The 16,022-nt window shown below is 39.7% G+C and overlaps 1 protein-coding gene across 1 annotated transcript; it reads right to left on the reverse strand.

Annotated features, from left to right (window-relative positions):
* Positions 1–8,525: 8,525 nt before the first annotated feature.
* Positions 8,526–9,371, reverse strand: LOC136071568 (uncharacterized mitochondrial protein AtMg00810-like). The gene has a single exon (XM_065783025.1). It carries the CDS (start codon positions 9,369–9,371, stop codon positions 8,526–8,528), a length of 846 nt encoding a protein of 281 aa, XP_065639097.1.
* Between the last annotated feature and the right edge of the window lie 6,651 nt (positions 9,372–16,022).

Here is a 16,022-nt window from a genome sequence, read left to right on the forward strand (position 1 = left end):
AAGTTTTTCAAATAAGGACAAGATTGGAACCATACAGCCATACGATGATGCTTTAGTGGTCACGCTCAAGATAGGAAGGTATGATGTGAAGAGGGTGTTGGTAGACTAGAGCAATGGTGTAGAGATTATGTACCCTGACTTGTACAAGGGACTAAACTTGAAGCCTGAAGATTTGACAGTCTATGATTCACCTTTGGTAAGCTTTGATGGGAAAGTTGTCATTCCAAGAGGTCAGATTAGACTACCTATGCAAGTAGGTTCAGAGGTGGTGGAGGTGGACTTCATTGTAGTGGATGCTTATTCCCCCTACACTGCCATTGTGGCAAGGCCTTGGCTCCATGCCTTGGGGGCCATTTCTTCCACCTTGCATTTGAAAGTTAAATATCCATCCGGTGACCAGATTGAGGAGCTAATTGGGAGTCAGTTTATGGCTAGGCAGTGCTTGGTAGCTGCAATTATACATCGACCTAAGGTTGAGTCCTTGGCCTTCATTGAGGGTGGCTCATAGCAGTCAAGGATTCCGATCCATTCTACGGATGCGGTGTTAGAAAAGGCAAAGTGTGAGAGGTTAGAGAAAATTGTTATAGATGGAGATCTGAAGAAGTTTTTTCAGGTCAGAGCTTAGCTGCCTTCTCGGGAGAAGGAAGAACTATTAACATTTCTAAGGAGGAATATTGATGTGTTTGCATGGAATACTTATGAAGCTCTTGGGGTGGATCTAGACTTCATTTGCTCTCATCAGAATGTTAATCCAGCTATCCTTCTTAGGAAACAATTACCTCGGTGCTCATCTAAAGAGTATTCTGATGCTGTCAAAGAAGAGGTGAACAAGTTTAAGCAGGCTGGGGCTATTAAGGAAGTGTTCAACCCTGAGTGGTTGGCTAATACAGTGGTAGCAAAGAAGAAGAATGAGAAGTGGTGGGTATGTGTAGACTTCACAGATCTAAATAAAGCTTACCCTAAGGATCCTTTTCCTATGCCTCGAATAGATTAGTTGGTGGATGCCATTGTAGGCCATTCTTGGATGATCTTTCTAGACGCTTTTCAAGGGTACTACCAGATACCCTTGGCTTTTGATGATCAAGAGAAGATAGGTTTTCTTACTCCTATTGGGAATTACCATTACAAGGTGATGCCCTTTGGTTTGAAGAATGCGAGATCTACCTATCAGAGGATGTGACCAGGATGTTTGAACCACAGCTAGGAAAAAAAAATTGAGATTTATATAGATGATATGGTGGTAAAGAGTAAATTAGAGTTCGAGCATGTTAACGTCCTCGGCAATATCTTTGAGATATTAAGGAAACACAAACTGCGCCTTAATGCTTCTAAGTGTCCTTTTAGTGTTCATTTAGGAAAGTTCTTGGGGTACATAGTCACTCACTGCGGAATTGAAGTCAACCCTGACCAAATTAAAGCAATTAACAGTTTACAGCCACTTCTAAATCCCAAAGAGGTCTAGAAGTTGACAGAGTTGACTGCTGCCCTGAATTGATTTATTTCTCGGTTAGTAGATAGGTGCAGACCTTTCTTCTAATTTTAAACAAATGGAAGTGATTTGAATGAATTGAAGGAATATCTTTCTCAGCCACCCATTATATCCAGACCCAAGGTGGATGAAGTTTTGTTATGTCCAGACTTGAGGTTGATTGTAATGTGTAAAAACCAGTTTACTATGTGAGCAAGTCACTACATGAGGCCAAGGTTCGTTATCTACCAATAGAGAAAGCCATTTTGACAATGGTACATGCTACACATAAGCTCCCCCATTATTTCCAATCACACACAATTGTTGTCTTAACTCAACTTTCGCTTAAATCACTTCTTCAGAATGCTAATTACACTAGAAGGGTTGCCAAGTAGGGTACAATCCTTGGGGATTTTGATATCAAGTACATGCCTCACACCTCTTTAAAGGGTCAAGTTCTCACAGATTTGCTGGCTGAGTTCACTGAATCTCCATTTGAAGAAAAAGTTGAAAAGTAGAACATGGGTGGAAAATCGGTTGGTGTGGTCTCCTTGCAAAGTCCTTTATCCTAGAGGGTATACATTGATGGTACAACGAATCAAAAAGGATCTGGAGTGGGCTAGTTCTGGTATCTCTTGAAAAGATCACCATTGAGAAATCCTTAAGATTGGGCTTCTTGGCCATAAACAATGAGGCTAAATATGAAGCTCTGTTAGTAAGGATGACCATGATTCAGAAAATGGGAGGAAAAGTAGTGAAGGTCTTCTCGGATTCAAGGTTAGTAGTGGGCCAAGTAAAAGGAAAGTTAGAGGCTAAGGATGCGAGAATGTAAGAATATTTAAATCAAGTTAAGCATTTACAGTCAGGGTTTGAGTCTTTCAACCTATAGGACATCCCTAGAAGTGGAAACACCCATATTAATTCTCTGGCCACTCTTGCAACCTCTTTGGTGCAGAGCTTACCATGGGTTATCCTTATTGAAGACTTGTGTAAGCCTACTGAGATGAAGAGTGAGGTGGTCCATATCCATCAAGTTAGGTGGGACCTAGCTTGATGGACTCTATAGTACTATTCCTTAAGAAGAATATCTTGCCTAAGGAGAAGTCAGAGGCTGATAAGGTGCGAAGAAAGACTTCTCGGTTTTGGTTGTCTAAGGACTAAAAGTTGTACAAGTGCTCTTTCTCTGGGCCATATTTGCTATGCATACACCCTGAGGTGTCAAAGCTACTCTTGGAGGAGTTACATAAAGGGATTTGCGGAAGCCACATAGGAGGCAGATCATTGTCTTACAGAGCTCTCACTTAGGGATACTGCTGGCCGAACATGCAAAAGGAAGCGCAAGAGTATGTGAAGAAATGTGATTAATGCCAAAGATTTGCCCTAAACATTCATCAACCAGGAAGTGTCTTTAATCCTTTGTCCAGCCCTTAGCCTTTTGCTTAATGGGGCTTAAATATTGTAGGGCCTTTCCCTAAGGCAGCAGGGAATAAGAGATGGTTGATGGTCGGCACGAATTACTTCAACAAATGGATTGATGTTGAACCACTGGCAAATATCAGGGATATGGATGCTAAGAGATTTGTCTGGAAAAACATCATCACTCGATTTGGAATCTCTCATACACTCATCTCGTACAATATTCTTCAGTTTGATAGCAAAGCTTTCAGGAGGTATTGCTGTGACTTGAGCATTACAAATAGATATACCACCCCGACTTACCCGCAAGGGAATGGACAGGCTGAGGCTATCAATAAGGTTATAGTGAATGGAGTCAAGAAGAGGTCGGATGATACAAAGGAAAAATGGATAGAAGAGCTGCCACATGTCCTTTGGACATATAGGACTTCCCCTCGTAGATCCATACGGGAGACGCCTTTTTCAATGACTTATGGAGTTGAAGTTGTGATTCCTTTAGAGACTGATTCCCAACAATGAGGATGAGTTCTTTCACTCCGAGTAGCAATGATGGGCTGTTAAAGAAGAGTTTGGATCTAATTGAAGAGTGGAGAGAAAGTGTCATGGTTCAATTGGCATATTATCAACATAAGCTCAAGCAAGGATATGACGCCAACGTGAAGTTAAGGCCAATAGCGCCTGGAGACTTGGTGTTGAGGAAGGTTTTGGGTACTGCAAAGAACCCAACATAGAAAAAATTGGGACCCAGCTAGGAACGGCCATATCGCATCACCTCGATGGCTGGAATAGGTGCTTATTATCTTGAAAACCTAGATGAAAATGTTATACCACACCTTTAGAATGTGATAGACCACAAATTGAATGACCCCTTGTGATTAAACCAATTAATTAATTAGCCAAGTTATTAATTAATCAATTAATCATGCAAACGCATGGAAGCACAAACAAATCACCAATAAACTAAATATGCAACGAAAATTAAATGACATGGTGATTTGTATACAAATGGAAAAAACCCTTACGGCAAAGACCCTACCGGGTGATTTTCAAGTCACCACTCCCGAAACTCCACTATTATCAAATCAAGCGGTTACAAGTAAAGGAATCCCAAGTACCTTACTAACCTACAATTGAACCCTTACCCCAATACCCAATTGAACTTTATCTGTAGTAACAGTTATCCCTTTTGATGCACGGCTCCCAAGTACGTGACTGACCAATGCGCGGATCCTAGTACGCGACTTCAAACACAAACTTAGAAGGAGAGGTTGGCTGCAAAGTTCTTCAGTTCATCCTACATGATAAAGAACAAGAAGATACTTGGTCACAAAACCCTTTGGTGCAAATACACAGCAACTTCTTTAGAGAAGATGAACTAGGTCAAGAACTTCGTCTTTGATCACAAATTGCTTGAACAAAGTTTGCTCAATGCTTTTGCAACTTATGTATATCTTGACGGCTCTTAAAACAATCCTTTTATATGTTTAGGATTTTGAGAAAAGAAGGCCCAAAAGCATATTCACGGATCCCAAGAAATCAGATCAGAAAATTTGATTTTATAAATCTTGACAGATAGCATGTGTCGAGGAGCTATCGAGCAGGTGTCGAGCTTTAATGAAATTGCACTTCAACTTGTTTTTCTTGGGCAGACTTGATGATTTCAATACTTGATCTTGAAACCATGTTTCTTGAAGTATTAAAAACCCCTAAAACTACCCAATTACAAGTAGAGTGCGTTTTGTCAAAGGATTAGTCAATTTACATAAATAAGTGACATATGTTCTTAACAAGTGAAAACACATATGTCCTAACAATATCCCCCTTTGGCAATCCGTGACAAAACCACTACAAACAAATGAACATATGAGAGAAGTCATAAATCACTCAACTCATACTCACTTGTTGAATACAATAAAATCTATCCTAATACAAACTCTTGAAAAACTTTGCAAGAAGAGAGTTTATGGCAAGTAGACTTTGACAACCTATATTTCTGAAATACTTTAAACAAAACTCATCACGGCATCTTTTGTGAAACAGAAATAATAGATTGCATACAAGGTATAATGAACATGTGTATAAAGATAGAGAAGAAATAACACATGAAAAGAGAGGTGAAAGAAACATACATCCACATATAGAGAGAAAATAAGTACAATGTATGTAAAACTGGTCACAAGACCTCATATACAAGATCAACGTATCTATAAAGAATAGAAAAGAAAAAAATACATCAAAACCTCACTACATCCCTCAAAATATCAACACTCCTCCTATCAAAAATGTCTTATACTAACTCTCCCCCAAAGATGACTACTCTCATAACCCAAAACTACTTCCCTTTTTTGTCACGAGTGACAAAGGGTAAAGTGTCATGTAGACATCTCATTAGTAGAGCTAGCATCTCCATCATCATTATCTGAAGCGTCATCGTCATCACCATCATCATCATCATCCTCAAAGTCAGAAGCTACTGGAGGAGGTGGTGAAGGAGTAGCCTCAGGAGCAAAATCACCTATGGTCACCTGCCATCGTGCAATATGACCAACACGAACATTCGCCTGATACAACTCAATGGAAAGTGTATCGAGGCGAGCATCCATGCGCTGCAGCTGCGCCATGATGTCTTCGAGAGATACATCGCCTATAGAGGAAGAAGGACCAGATGTAGATGAAGCAGATCTGGATGGAGCTGAATGGGAGGGAGGAGTGGAATCCGTCTGTCTCGACCTAAATTGAGCCTCACTAAGTTTTACGGTAGCGACATCTATGGCACAGATGTGTGTGAAGTGGTTGGACGCAGGAAAAGGGATAGAAAAATGGCGTAAGATCCTCGTGATAGCAGAAGGAAAGATGAGCTTATCACGGGACGCCGAATCTAAATGAACATGTATGATAGAAAGAATGAAATGAGAAGGAAAATCTATAGTAAGATGCTCAAGAAGAGATAACAAAAATCGAGCACGAGGTTCTGTGATGGAGTTGTAGTGAGAGAGTGGATGGAGTACAAAAGTCATCACCATATTTAGGAATCTAGGATCTTTAGCAAAAGGTCCACATGTTGTATACTAATGCTTACCTCAATCAACGAGGCGCTGACAAAAAGCAGAAATGAGCTCATCTTTGGACACAGTCCTCAGACGCTCACAAGAAGGATAGTCAGGAAACTCTATCCTAGGAACCTTAAGCACATCCGCAACTAGCTGCGGTGTGACAAGAATATGCGTACCTCGAATGTGAATGAAAAAGAGAGATACTAAACGATCTATCCCGTACATGTTGGAGTAAAACTCTTGAATAAGCACGAGAGGACATGTGACCGGGACGGCACACAGTGACTCTCATCCCCTACTGTGAATGACAGAGGGAAGGTCAGTGTCGGCAAAATCCGCCAAAATGACTTGGCGTTTCGAATGAACACCTCGTCTAGAAAATTCTCCGAAAATGCCTTGTGGGCATCACCATCACGGAACCGAAGATTTAAAGGAGCAGAATCAGAAGATGAAGAAACTCCAGAACGCAGAGGGTTCCAAGCAGGAGTGGATTTACACTTAGGTGCCATAGACACTACTAACGTAAACAGAATGAGAAAGAGATAGAGAAGGAGACAATTAGAAAAGTCCCAAAATAGTTCACATATATCAAATATATTGAACAAAAAGTACGTATGCATGGGGAATGCATGAACATGTGACATGCAAATTAAAAAACATCATGGGCTCAGCCTAATCCAAGCCTACCAGCACACAAGCAGAAAACACACAACTAAATGCATGAAAATACCATTATAATGTACATGAAATGCAATGTATAACATTTTGAATACATATAAGTGAAAACCCAACTCAAAATTAAAAAAATCTCAATAATTTTGAAAAACCCAAAAAATTTTCAAAAACCCCAAAACCTAAGATTCAAAACATGAAATGCATGAAAAAGGAAGGAAAAAGAGATCTTACCAAGTGATTTGAAGCAAGGCCAAAAATCATGTGAGTTGGAGATTTTGAGTGAGAAAAAGAGGTTAAGGAGATGAACAACCGTGGACAGATCGAGAGAGATTGAGGAAATGAAGTGCAGATCGCGACAGGAGCTTATATAAAATCTTTAGTAATTCTCGACAGATGAGGTATCGAGAGGTGTCAAGACAGCTATCGAGGTAGGTGTCGAGAAAATGAACGTCGACAGATGAAGGTGTCAAGAGGTATCGAGGAACAACAACCAGCTTCAAAGAATAGAAGCTCAATCGATCGACAAGGTATCGAGAAGGTATCGAGGAGACAGGAACTTTCTCAATTGATCTATCAAGTGTCGAAGAGGTGTCGAGATTGCGATAAGAAAAAGGCTTGAGAAGCTCGACAAATAACAAGGTATCAAGGAGGTGTCGAGCCAGCTTTTAAAAACAGTTTTTCGAGAAGAGAAAAATACAGATATGAATGCAATCCAACGTGTACCTCAACCAATGATCCACTCAACATATTAAGCTCTCAAAATCATCTCTTAACAAAAATTTTAAGCGCATGGATCCTCAAAAACACACACACACACTAAACAAGTCTAACCAATTTTATTTTTCAAAACAAGTCAAGACAGTTTAGTGAGCATACATTAGCATATGTAAACACTTGTGATGGCCAAATCACATTGTACCTACACATGTATCAAAAGTAGCAAAGAATATTGCGTGTTGTGTGTGAAAAACATCACAAGATTGTACATGTGTATACATGTTACGACGATCTGAGATATGAGAAAATAACTTTAACTCACACACAATCATAACTGTTTGATGGGGACTATCACCTTTGAGGTACATCCTATAACTCTCACATCTCCTAGAATACACGCTTGCAACCATATTTAAAGCATTTTTAATCTTTTTGCTTTTTATTTTCTTTGCATATTTTCTTTTATTTTAGCATACCATACATGGGCATATAAAAGAGAGAAAAGAAATACCCAAGATGTTAAGCAATTAACATCGCACTTTTGCTATGCCGAAGCATATGAATGTCTTTGACACTGCACTTTTGCTTTGCCGAAGCATACATGTGTCATATTATGATTAGCGGGCAACAGTGGTGAGATGGTTATTTATGCCTTTTTCTTAGGATTTTCTAGTCCTTTCCGTCAAAAAGAGTAATATGAGTGTTAAGTTTAAAAGATAAATTAATCTTACTCATCACAAACAAGAGCCACAAAGCTCACTTGTTTAGTTGTGTATAGAGATGCTCGTCTAAACTACAAGAGATACAAAGTTTAGAAAATTTTGTTTCAATGACCATCCAAGGTACACAAATACCAAAGTACACAAAAAACACACTGTTTTTGTATTTTTCAATTTTTCAATTTTTTTTATATCCAAAAAAAAAAATGAAAATAGACACACAAAAACATGTTAAACAAAGCAAAGTATAAAACTAGATGCAAATGCATGAGGAAGAGGAACAGGAGAAGGAGATTAATCCATGGAGATGACACCAATGTTTTGACAAAGGAATTCAAAACGTTTGCTGTCAAGAGGTTTGGTGAACAAGTTAGCCTTCTAATCATCAGTGTGGATAAACTCAAGAGTGAAAGTACCATCTTCGACAAGCTCTCTAATGAAGTGATGTCGAATCTCTATGTGTTTGGTCCGAGAATGTTAAACCGGGTTCTTAGAGATATTGATGGCACTGGTATTGTCACAGTAAATAGTGAGATGCTCTTGACAAATACCATAATCATGAAGGAGTTTTTGCATCCAGAAGAGTTGGGTGCAGCAGCTACCGGCATTGATGTACTCAGCTTCTGCAGTGGATAAAGAGATGAAGTTCTGCTTTTTGCTTATCCAAGAGACAAGATTGTTACCCACATAGAAATAACCCCCCGAAGTACTCTTTCTATCATCAACATTGCCAGCCCAATCAGCATCAGAGTACCCAGCTAAAACACCATTAGTGTCCTTGCTATACCACACACCGAACTCAGCAGTGGTTTTGACATACTTTATAATTCTTTTTAAAGCAGTCATATGAGATTCTTTGGGGTTAGCCTGATATCTAGCATACACACTAACACTATAACTAATGTCAGGTCTACTAGCAGTAAGGTAAAGAAGACTACCTATCATGCTTCTATAAAGAGAAGGATCAACACTCTTACCTAACAAGTCTACAGTGAGTTTAACATTTGGGCTCATAGGGGTTCTAACTGAACTAGCAGATTTTAAACCAAATTTTTTCACAAGATTCTTAGTATATTTAGATTGAGAAAGGAATATACCTGAATCTTGTTGGCAAATTTGCAATCCTAGGAAGTGAGTCAACTCTCCAATCATGCTCATCACGAACTCGGCTTGCATGAGTTTTGAGAAGCCATGAGCAAGTTCATCCTTAGTCGACCCAAAAATGATATCATCAACATAGACTTGAGCAACTATTAACTCACGATCTTCCCTTTTGATGAAGAGAGTTTGATCAGCCTTTCCTCTTGTGAATTCATGTGACATTAGATATTGTGTGAGTCTATAATACTAGGCTCGAGGAGCTTGCTTCAACCCATAAAGTGCCTTTTTAAGGTACAGCACATGATCCGAAAAGTGTGGATCAATGAATCCTTTTGGTTGAGCCACATAGACATCCTCTTTGAGTAACCCATTCAAGAAAGTAGTCTTTACATCCATCTGATAAAGTTTGAAATTCAGTTGACATGCTAGGGCAAGGAGGATTCTGATTGACTCAATTCGGGCAACTGGGGCAAACGTTTCATCATAGTCTACTCCTTCCATTTGTGAGTATCCTTAAGCCACAAGTCAAGCCTTGTTGCGAATCACATTGCCTTCTTCATCAGTCTTGTTACAGAATATCCACTTTGTACCGATGATGTGTTCACCTTCCGGTCTAGGCACTAGAGTCCAAACATCATTTCTCTAAAACTGAAATAGTTCGTCATGCATTGCTTCGACCCAACTTTTATCTTGTAATACTTCCTTAACTTTCTTAGGTTCAACCTGTGATAAGTAGCAGGAATAAGACACAAAGTTAGCAACACATTTATCAACTATGCGTTTCCTTAATGTGAGTTCATCCATGTTTCCCACAATAACTTCTGGAGGATGATTTAATTTGATTCTAGAGGAAGGTCCCTTCTTTTCATGAGATTCAGAATCTGGTGAAATGGGTATGTTTGCAGAGTCTTCCACAACACTCGGAGTACTGGAAGTACTTGGAGAAGCAGGTTCTTGTTTGGTAATGTCTTGAACTTCCTTAGGCTCAGGAGGAAGAATTTCTTTGGAGAGTTCCTCAATACCTTTCTCAGAACTGGAATATGAAGATTCATTAATGACGACATTTACTGTCTCCATTACCTTCATAGTTCTTTTGTTGTACACCCGATAGACCTTACATGTAGAAGAGTATCCTAGAAATATGCCTTCATCACTCCGAAAGTCAAACTTTCCCACATTCTCTCTATCCTTGAGAATGAAGCAAATACTTCCAAAGATTCTGAAGTACTTCACATTTGGCTTCCTTCCTTTCCACAACTTATAGGGAGTCTTTTTGGTACCAGGTCTGAAGTATACCCTATTAACCGTATGACATGTAGTGTTTACGGCTTCTCCCCACAAGTTTTTAGCCACATCTTTGTTATGCAGCATGGCTCTGCCAATCTCTTGAATAACCCTATTCTTCCTTTCTACCACACCATTTTGCTAAGGCATAATAGGAGTAGAGAATTCTTGAGATATACCCGATCTTATGCAGAAAGACTCCATGTATGAGTTCTCGAATTCTTTCCCATGGTCATTTCAAATTCGATCAATCTTTAGGCTCTTTTCATTTTGCAGTCTTGTGCATAAAGCCTTAATGTGCTCAGGAGTATCAGACTTGGATCGTAGTAGAATGATCCAAGTGTATCTAGTAAAGTCGTCTACCACAACCATGATGTATCTTTTACCACCAAGAGACTCGGTTCTGGTTGGACCCATAAGATCTAAATGTAAAAGCTCCAATGGTCTGGATGTAGCTAATGTCTGAGTGCTTGGATGCTCAGCTTTTGTCTGTTTTTCAAGCTGACATGGTCCACACACCACATTGCTTATTCTACTAAGCTTTGGTATCCCCAAGACTAATTCGTGCTTAGATACAATAGAAAGATGCTTGTAACTAGCATGTCCCATTCATTGATGCCATAGATCTTCATTAGGCAAACGAATCCTATTACACACAATATTAGCATTAGGAACCAATCCATAGCAGTTGTCCAAAGTGCGAACCCCACTAATGAACTTCTTTCCAGACTCATCCATGACAAGACACTTTCCCTTTGAGAATAGCACCATGAAGTGTTGATCACATATCTGACTTATGCTCAATAGGTTTACCCTTAGACCTTCTACATAAAGACCATTTGCAATGTCCGGAAGTCCTGGTAAAGATATGATTCCTTTCCCTTTAATCTGTGACTTGCTTCCATCACTAAAGGTAACATTGCCACCTTTCTTAGACTCGAAGACCTTGAAGAGAGATCTATCTCCAGTCATGTGTCTTGAGCAACCATTGTTAAGATACCATAGACATGTGTCCATCACTTTGAATGCAGACTTCATCATGAAACACACTTCATGCTTAGATGACAAATCAGAGGGAGTGGTTCTTTCTCTCAACTGCCTTTTATAAGCTAAGCCTTTAACTTTCACTCTTCTCAGATGAACTCTTTTGCACATTTTTATTCTGAGATAGTCTAGTTTCTTCTTAGCCAAACTGAGATCTTTTCCAATAGTCATCATAAGAGAATTCAAATAACTTTTAGACTTGTATTTTCTGAGACACTAAAACAAATAGTGATTAGAAAAACAAGATGTATTTGAAAACAAAGATCTCTTCAAGCTGGTTACAGCCATGACAGTAGGGGTCAATGGATTAATACAGCAAAGATTAAACCTAATCAGAGTGTGTCTGCTCTGATACCACTTGATAGGCCACAAACTAAATGACCCATTGTGATTAAATCAATTAATTAATTAGCCAGTTATTAATTAATCAATTAATCATGCAAACGCATGGAAGCACAAACAAATCACCAATAAACTAAATATGTAGCGAAAATTAAATGACACGGTGATTTGTTTACGAATAGGAAAAACTCTTACGACAAAAATTCCACCAGGTTATTTTCAGGTCACCATTCCCGAAACTCCACTATTATCAAATCAAGTGGTTACAAGTAAAGGAATCCCAAGTACCTCACCAACCTACAGTTGAACCTTTACCCCAATACCCAATTGGACTTAATCTGTAGTGACAGTTTCCCCTTTTGATGCATGACTCCCAAGTACGTGACTAACCAATGCGTGGATCCCAGTACGTGACTTCAAACACCAACTTAGAAGGAGAGGTTGGCTGCAAAGTTCTTCAGTTCATCCTACACGATGAAGATTAAGAAGATGCTTGGTCACAAAACCCTTTGGTGCAAATATACAGCAACTTCTTCAGAGAAGATGAACTAGGTCATGAACTTTGTCTTTGATCACAAATTGCTTGAACAGAGTTTGCTCAATGCTTTTGCAACTTGTGTGTATCTTGACGGCTCTTAAAACAATCCTTTTATATGTTTAGGGTTTAGAGAAAAGAATGCCCAAAAGCATATTCATAGATTCCAAGAAATCAGATCAGAAAATCTGATTTTATAAATCTCGACAGATAGCAAGTGTCGAGGAGCTATCGAGCAGGTGTCGAGCTTTAATGAAATTGCACTTAAACTTGTTTTTCTTGGACATACTTGATGACTTCAACACTTGATCTTGAAACCTTGTTTCTTGAAGTATTAAAAACCATCTAGAACTACCCAATTACAAGTAGAGTGCGTTTTGTCAAAGGATTAGCCAATTTACATAAATAAGTGACATATGTTCTTAACAAGTGAAAACACATATGTCCTAACAGAATGTAAATAACATGCGAAGATATTATTATTCATACTTCATGACATTTTTCTAAGTATCAAACAGAATTTTGGTTATGCCTGACTCTTCGGATCACATATCTTGGGTAAATTGATATTTTTTAGTCATTTTTCTAAGTGTTAAACAGAACCTTAGTTATGTCTGGTTCCTCGGACCACCTACTTTGGGTAAATTAATATTTCATAAAATTTTTCTAAGTATCAAACAGAACCTTGGTCATGCCTGACTCCTCGAACCATATACCTTGGGTAACTTGATATTTGTAATAATTTTTTTAAGTATCAAATAGAACCTTGGTATGTCTAGCTCCTCGGACCACATATCTTGGGCAAATTGATATTTTTTAGTCATTTTTCTAAGTACCAAACAAAACCTTAGTTATATCTGGTTTCTCGAAGCACATGCCTTGAGTAAGTTAATGTTTTCTATTATTTATTTAAGTATCAAATAGATCCAGCCATGCTGAATGGCAAAGATCTTTGTTGCAGTGACATGATTAAATGGACACTCATGAGCATCACTTAAAACATTTTAAAGTATATCTATGATCTGTTTAAGAATTGATTATCATCCCCAGCTCCTTAGACTTACTGATAAGTGGAGAACTAAGGGGAGTCTGATATGAATATATGCTCTACCATTATGTATGTTTTTGAGGTTAAGGTTGCACTTTGTTGAGATCATGGATTTAGTAGGTTTAACTTATTCTGTTGCCAATCATGTGGGGTATAGTAACTATTCTGCCACTTATGCAAATAACTAAACGGAGCTATATCTTATTTCCATGTTAATTGAGTGTTAAATAAAACAGAGACTATGTTAGGATTAATATCAATATAACAAATATGAAGAAAAACATATAATTATCATTGATCTAAGCCTTAGAAAAAGGTAAATTGCTTACAAAAGATCAAACTGAATTACAAGTTTTGGAAAAAAAAAAAAAACTATTACTCTAAACTACTTTTTTATTACAATGTTCTCTTTTGGTGGGACCTTGGTAGATTGGGAGAGTGCTGCCTTTGAAGATCCTAAGTCTTTGCTTTTAATCCCATTCTTGGCAGGCACTGGGAGAGTTGCTAGAACTATCTCCATTTTAGAGGGCACCACTTTCTGTTTAAGTGGATCTTGAGGAACAATTAGGGGCTTAGGGGCATTAGGGGCCACTCCCTTGTTAGCATCAGCTTCTTTTTCAGCAACTCCATGTTGCTGAGCCTCCTTAAAAGGACTGTTAGAGGAAGGAGGGACCTTGGCCGGGCTGCCTTTCCCAAGTTCTACTACCTCAGAGGAGGTATCAACCTTGGAACTGGTTGAGCTTGGTGCGCGGATAGTAGGATGGTAGTATACACTCTCTACTCTCCTTAGTGCAAAAGAGGCCTCCACCCCAACTTGGTTAAAGGTCTCATTCCATACCTAGAGGCAGTTGTTTCTACATACCCCCGAAACCTCAGCCCTGAGGGCCTCTTCAATCTCTACCACCCCCACATCATAGCCATCTTGCTCGGCTTGGTCCTTTGCCTTCTCGACCTCCTCAAATTTCTTTTTTAGGGCGATGATTTGATCTTTGGAGGTGGCCAGCTGGTCCTCAGCCTAAAGGAGCACTCTTTAACCTTCAGCTTGCCTCTCAATGCTGTCCAAGGCAACTTTAGCACTTCTTTTGTCCCTCTCCGCCTTAGTCAGCTTATTCTTGAGCTCTCGTATAATTTTTTTGGCCACATGGAAGGCCTCCACAGCTGCAATGCATCTCCCTTCTTCTTCTTTAATCTGCCGATGGGAGTAGTTTATCATCTCCTCGGCTCTGAATATGACTTGAGTAGCATGCAGAAGGAAGAGATAAGGTCAAAAGAAAAGAAAGGAGAGGAAGAGAGAGTGATAAAAAAGAAAAGTTGGTTGAAAGACTTACCATTGCAAGATCTCTTTTCAAGCCGAGGAACACTTCGTGTTTCCTCATTGATTTGAGGTCGGCCATATCGCCTGGGAGCAGCAGCGCCTGTTCCACTACATTGGCAACATAGCCAGCACACCCCTACTAGAACTCCCTAATAGATGCGTCAGTGGGCAGGAGGGCTCCGTCTAATGTAAAGGCAGGGTTCCAGACCAAAGGTCCAACTTGAGACTCATGTCTCTTGTCAGCTGCAGTCTGCCCCACCCTAGCTTGTTTGGCCCCTCTTTGGGGGTCAGCCTTTTGGGAGGGGTGAGTTTTTCCTTCTTTCACCACCTCCTTACCATTCTGCTCCATCTTCCTTTTATGGTCGACGGGATCAGATTGGGGCTGGGTGGGTAGAGGGGTAGGAAGTCTGGTCTAGGTTGCCTTTCCAGGTGCGTTTCCCCTTGGTTGGGACTCTAGTAGCTCTTGAAGAGTGGGCCTTGGCTTGCACTGTATCCCCATAGCGTCTGGTATGTTAGTAACTTCTTGGTGGTGAGTGGCTTGGGCTAGGAGAGGATCTTTAGGGACTGAGGCTGGTTGAAAACATCGTAGTCGTCCTCTGAGTCCAAGATGTCTACTATCTCTTCTTCTTTTTGTTCTTCTTCCTCTTTGATGGCAGGATGAAAAGAAGTGGCCTCTCCGGTTGTGTATAGAAGTGGCAGAGTTACTAGAGGTACGCTTTCTAGAATAAGGCTGGTGATGAGGAAACCGGGAGTAGCGACACTTATCTGGTGTAAGCGCAGATCTTTTGCCTTTATCTGGCACTTTGGCGCTTGAAAACTAGACGAGATCGGGGTGTAGTTTAAGATTAGGTGGGCCGCTCTTAGTTGGCCATCCTTGTGAACGAACACCTCGGCCATCAGTATTTTGTCTAAGCTCACTTGGTTGACAAGATTAAAGTTGGGAACAGCAGCGCGCTTGTCTGCGAAACCATTAGAAAACAATAAAGACATCGTTAGCAAAAGAAAGGGGCATAAGAAAAAATTCAATTACAAGCACAACATAGACTAATGGGAACAGAACATATCAAAGGAAGAAGAGGTGATTTTTAAGTAATTAGCCTAGATCTAAAACCCCACGTGGTTGCCCCTCTCTCGTTGGGCAGGGGAGGCCATCGTGCCACTCCCACAAAATGATCAGGAAGTCTTTGTTCATGCCTTTGTTGGAATCCGAAAGGCATGATATAAGTTTGACCTCGAGGTGCCTAGTTTTTAAGTAATACCCCTGCCCATTTAAGTGGTGAAGGTTGTAAACCCAATTAATGTCGT

Source organism: Quercus suber, unplaced genomic scaffold (assembly GCF_002906115.3).
Source record: "Quercus suber isolate HL8 unplaced genomic scaffold, Cork oak 2.0 scaffold_326, whole genome shotgun sequence".
NCBI classification, from domain to species: domain Eukaryota; kingdom Viridiplantae; phylum Streptophyta; class Magnoliopsida; order Fagales; family Fagaceae; genus Quercus; species Quercus suber.

Coding starts and splice junctions, on each gene's coding strand:
- LOC136071568 (XM_065783025.1), bottom strand. CDS start 9,371: ATGTCACATGAATTCACAAGAGGAAAGGCTGATCAAACTCTCTTCATC.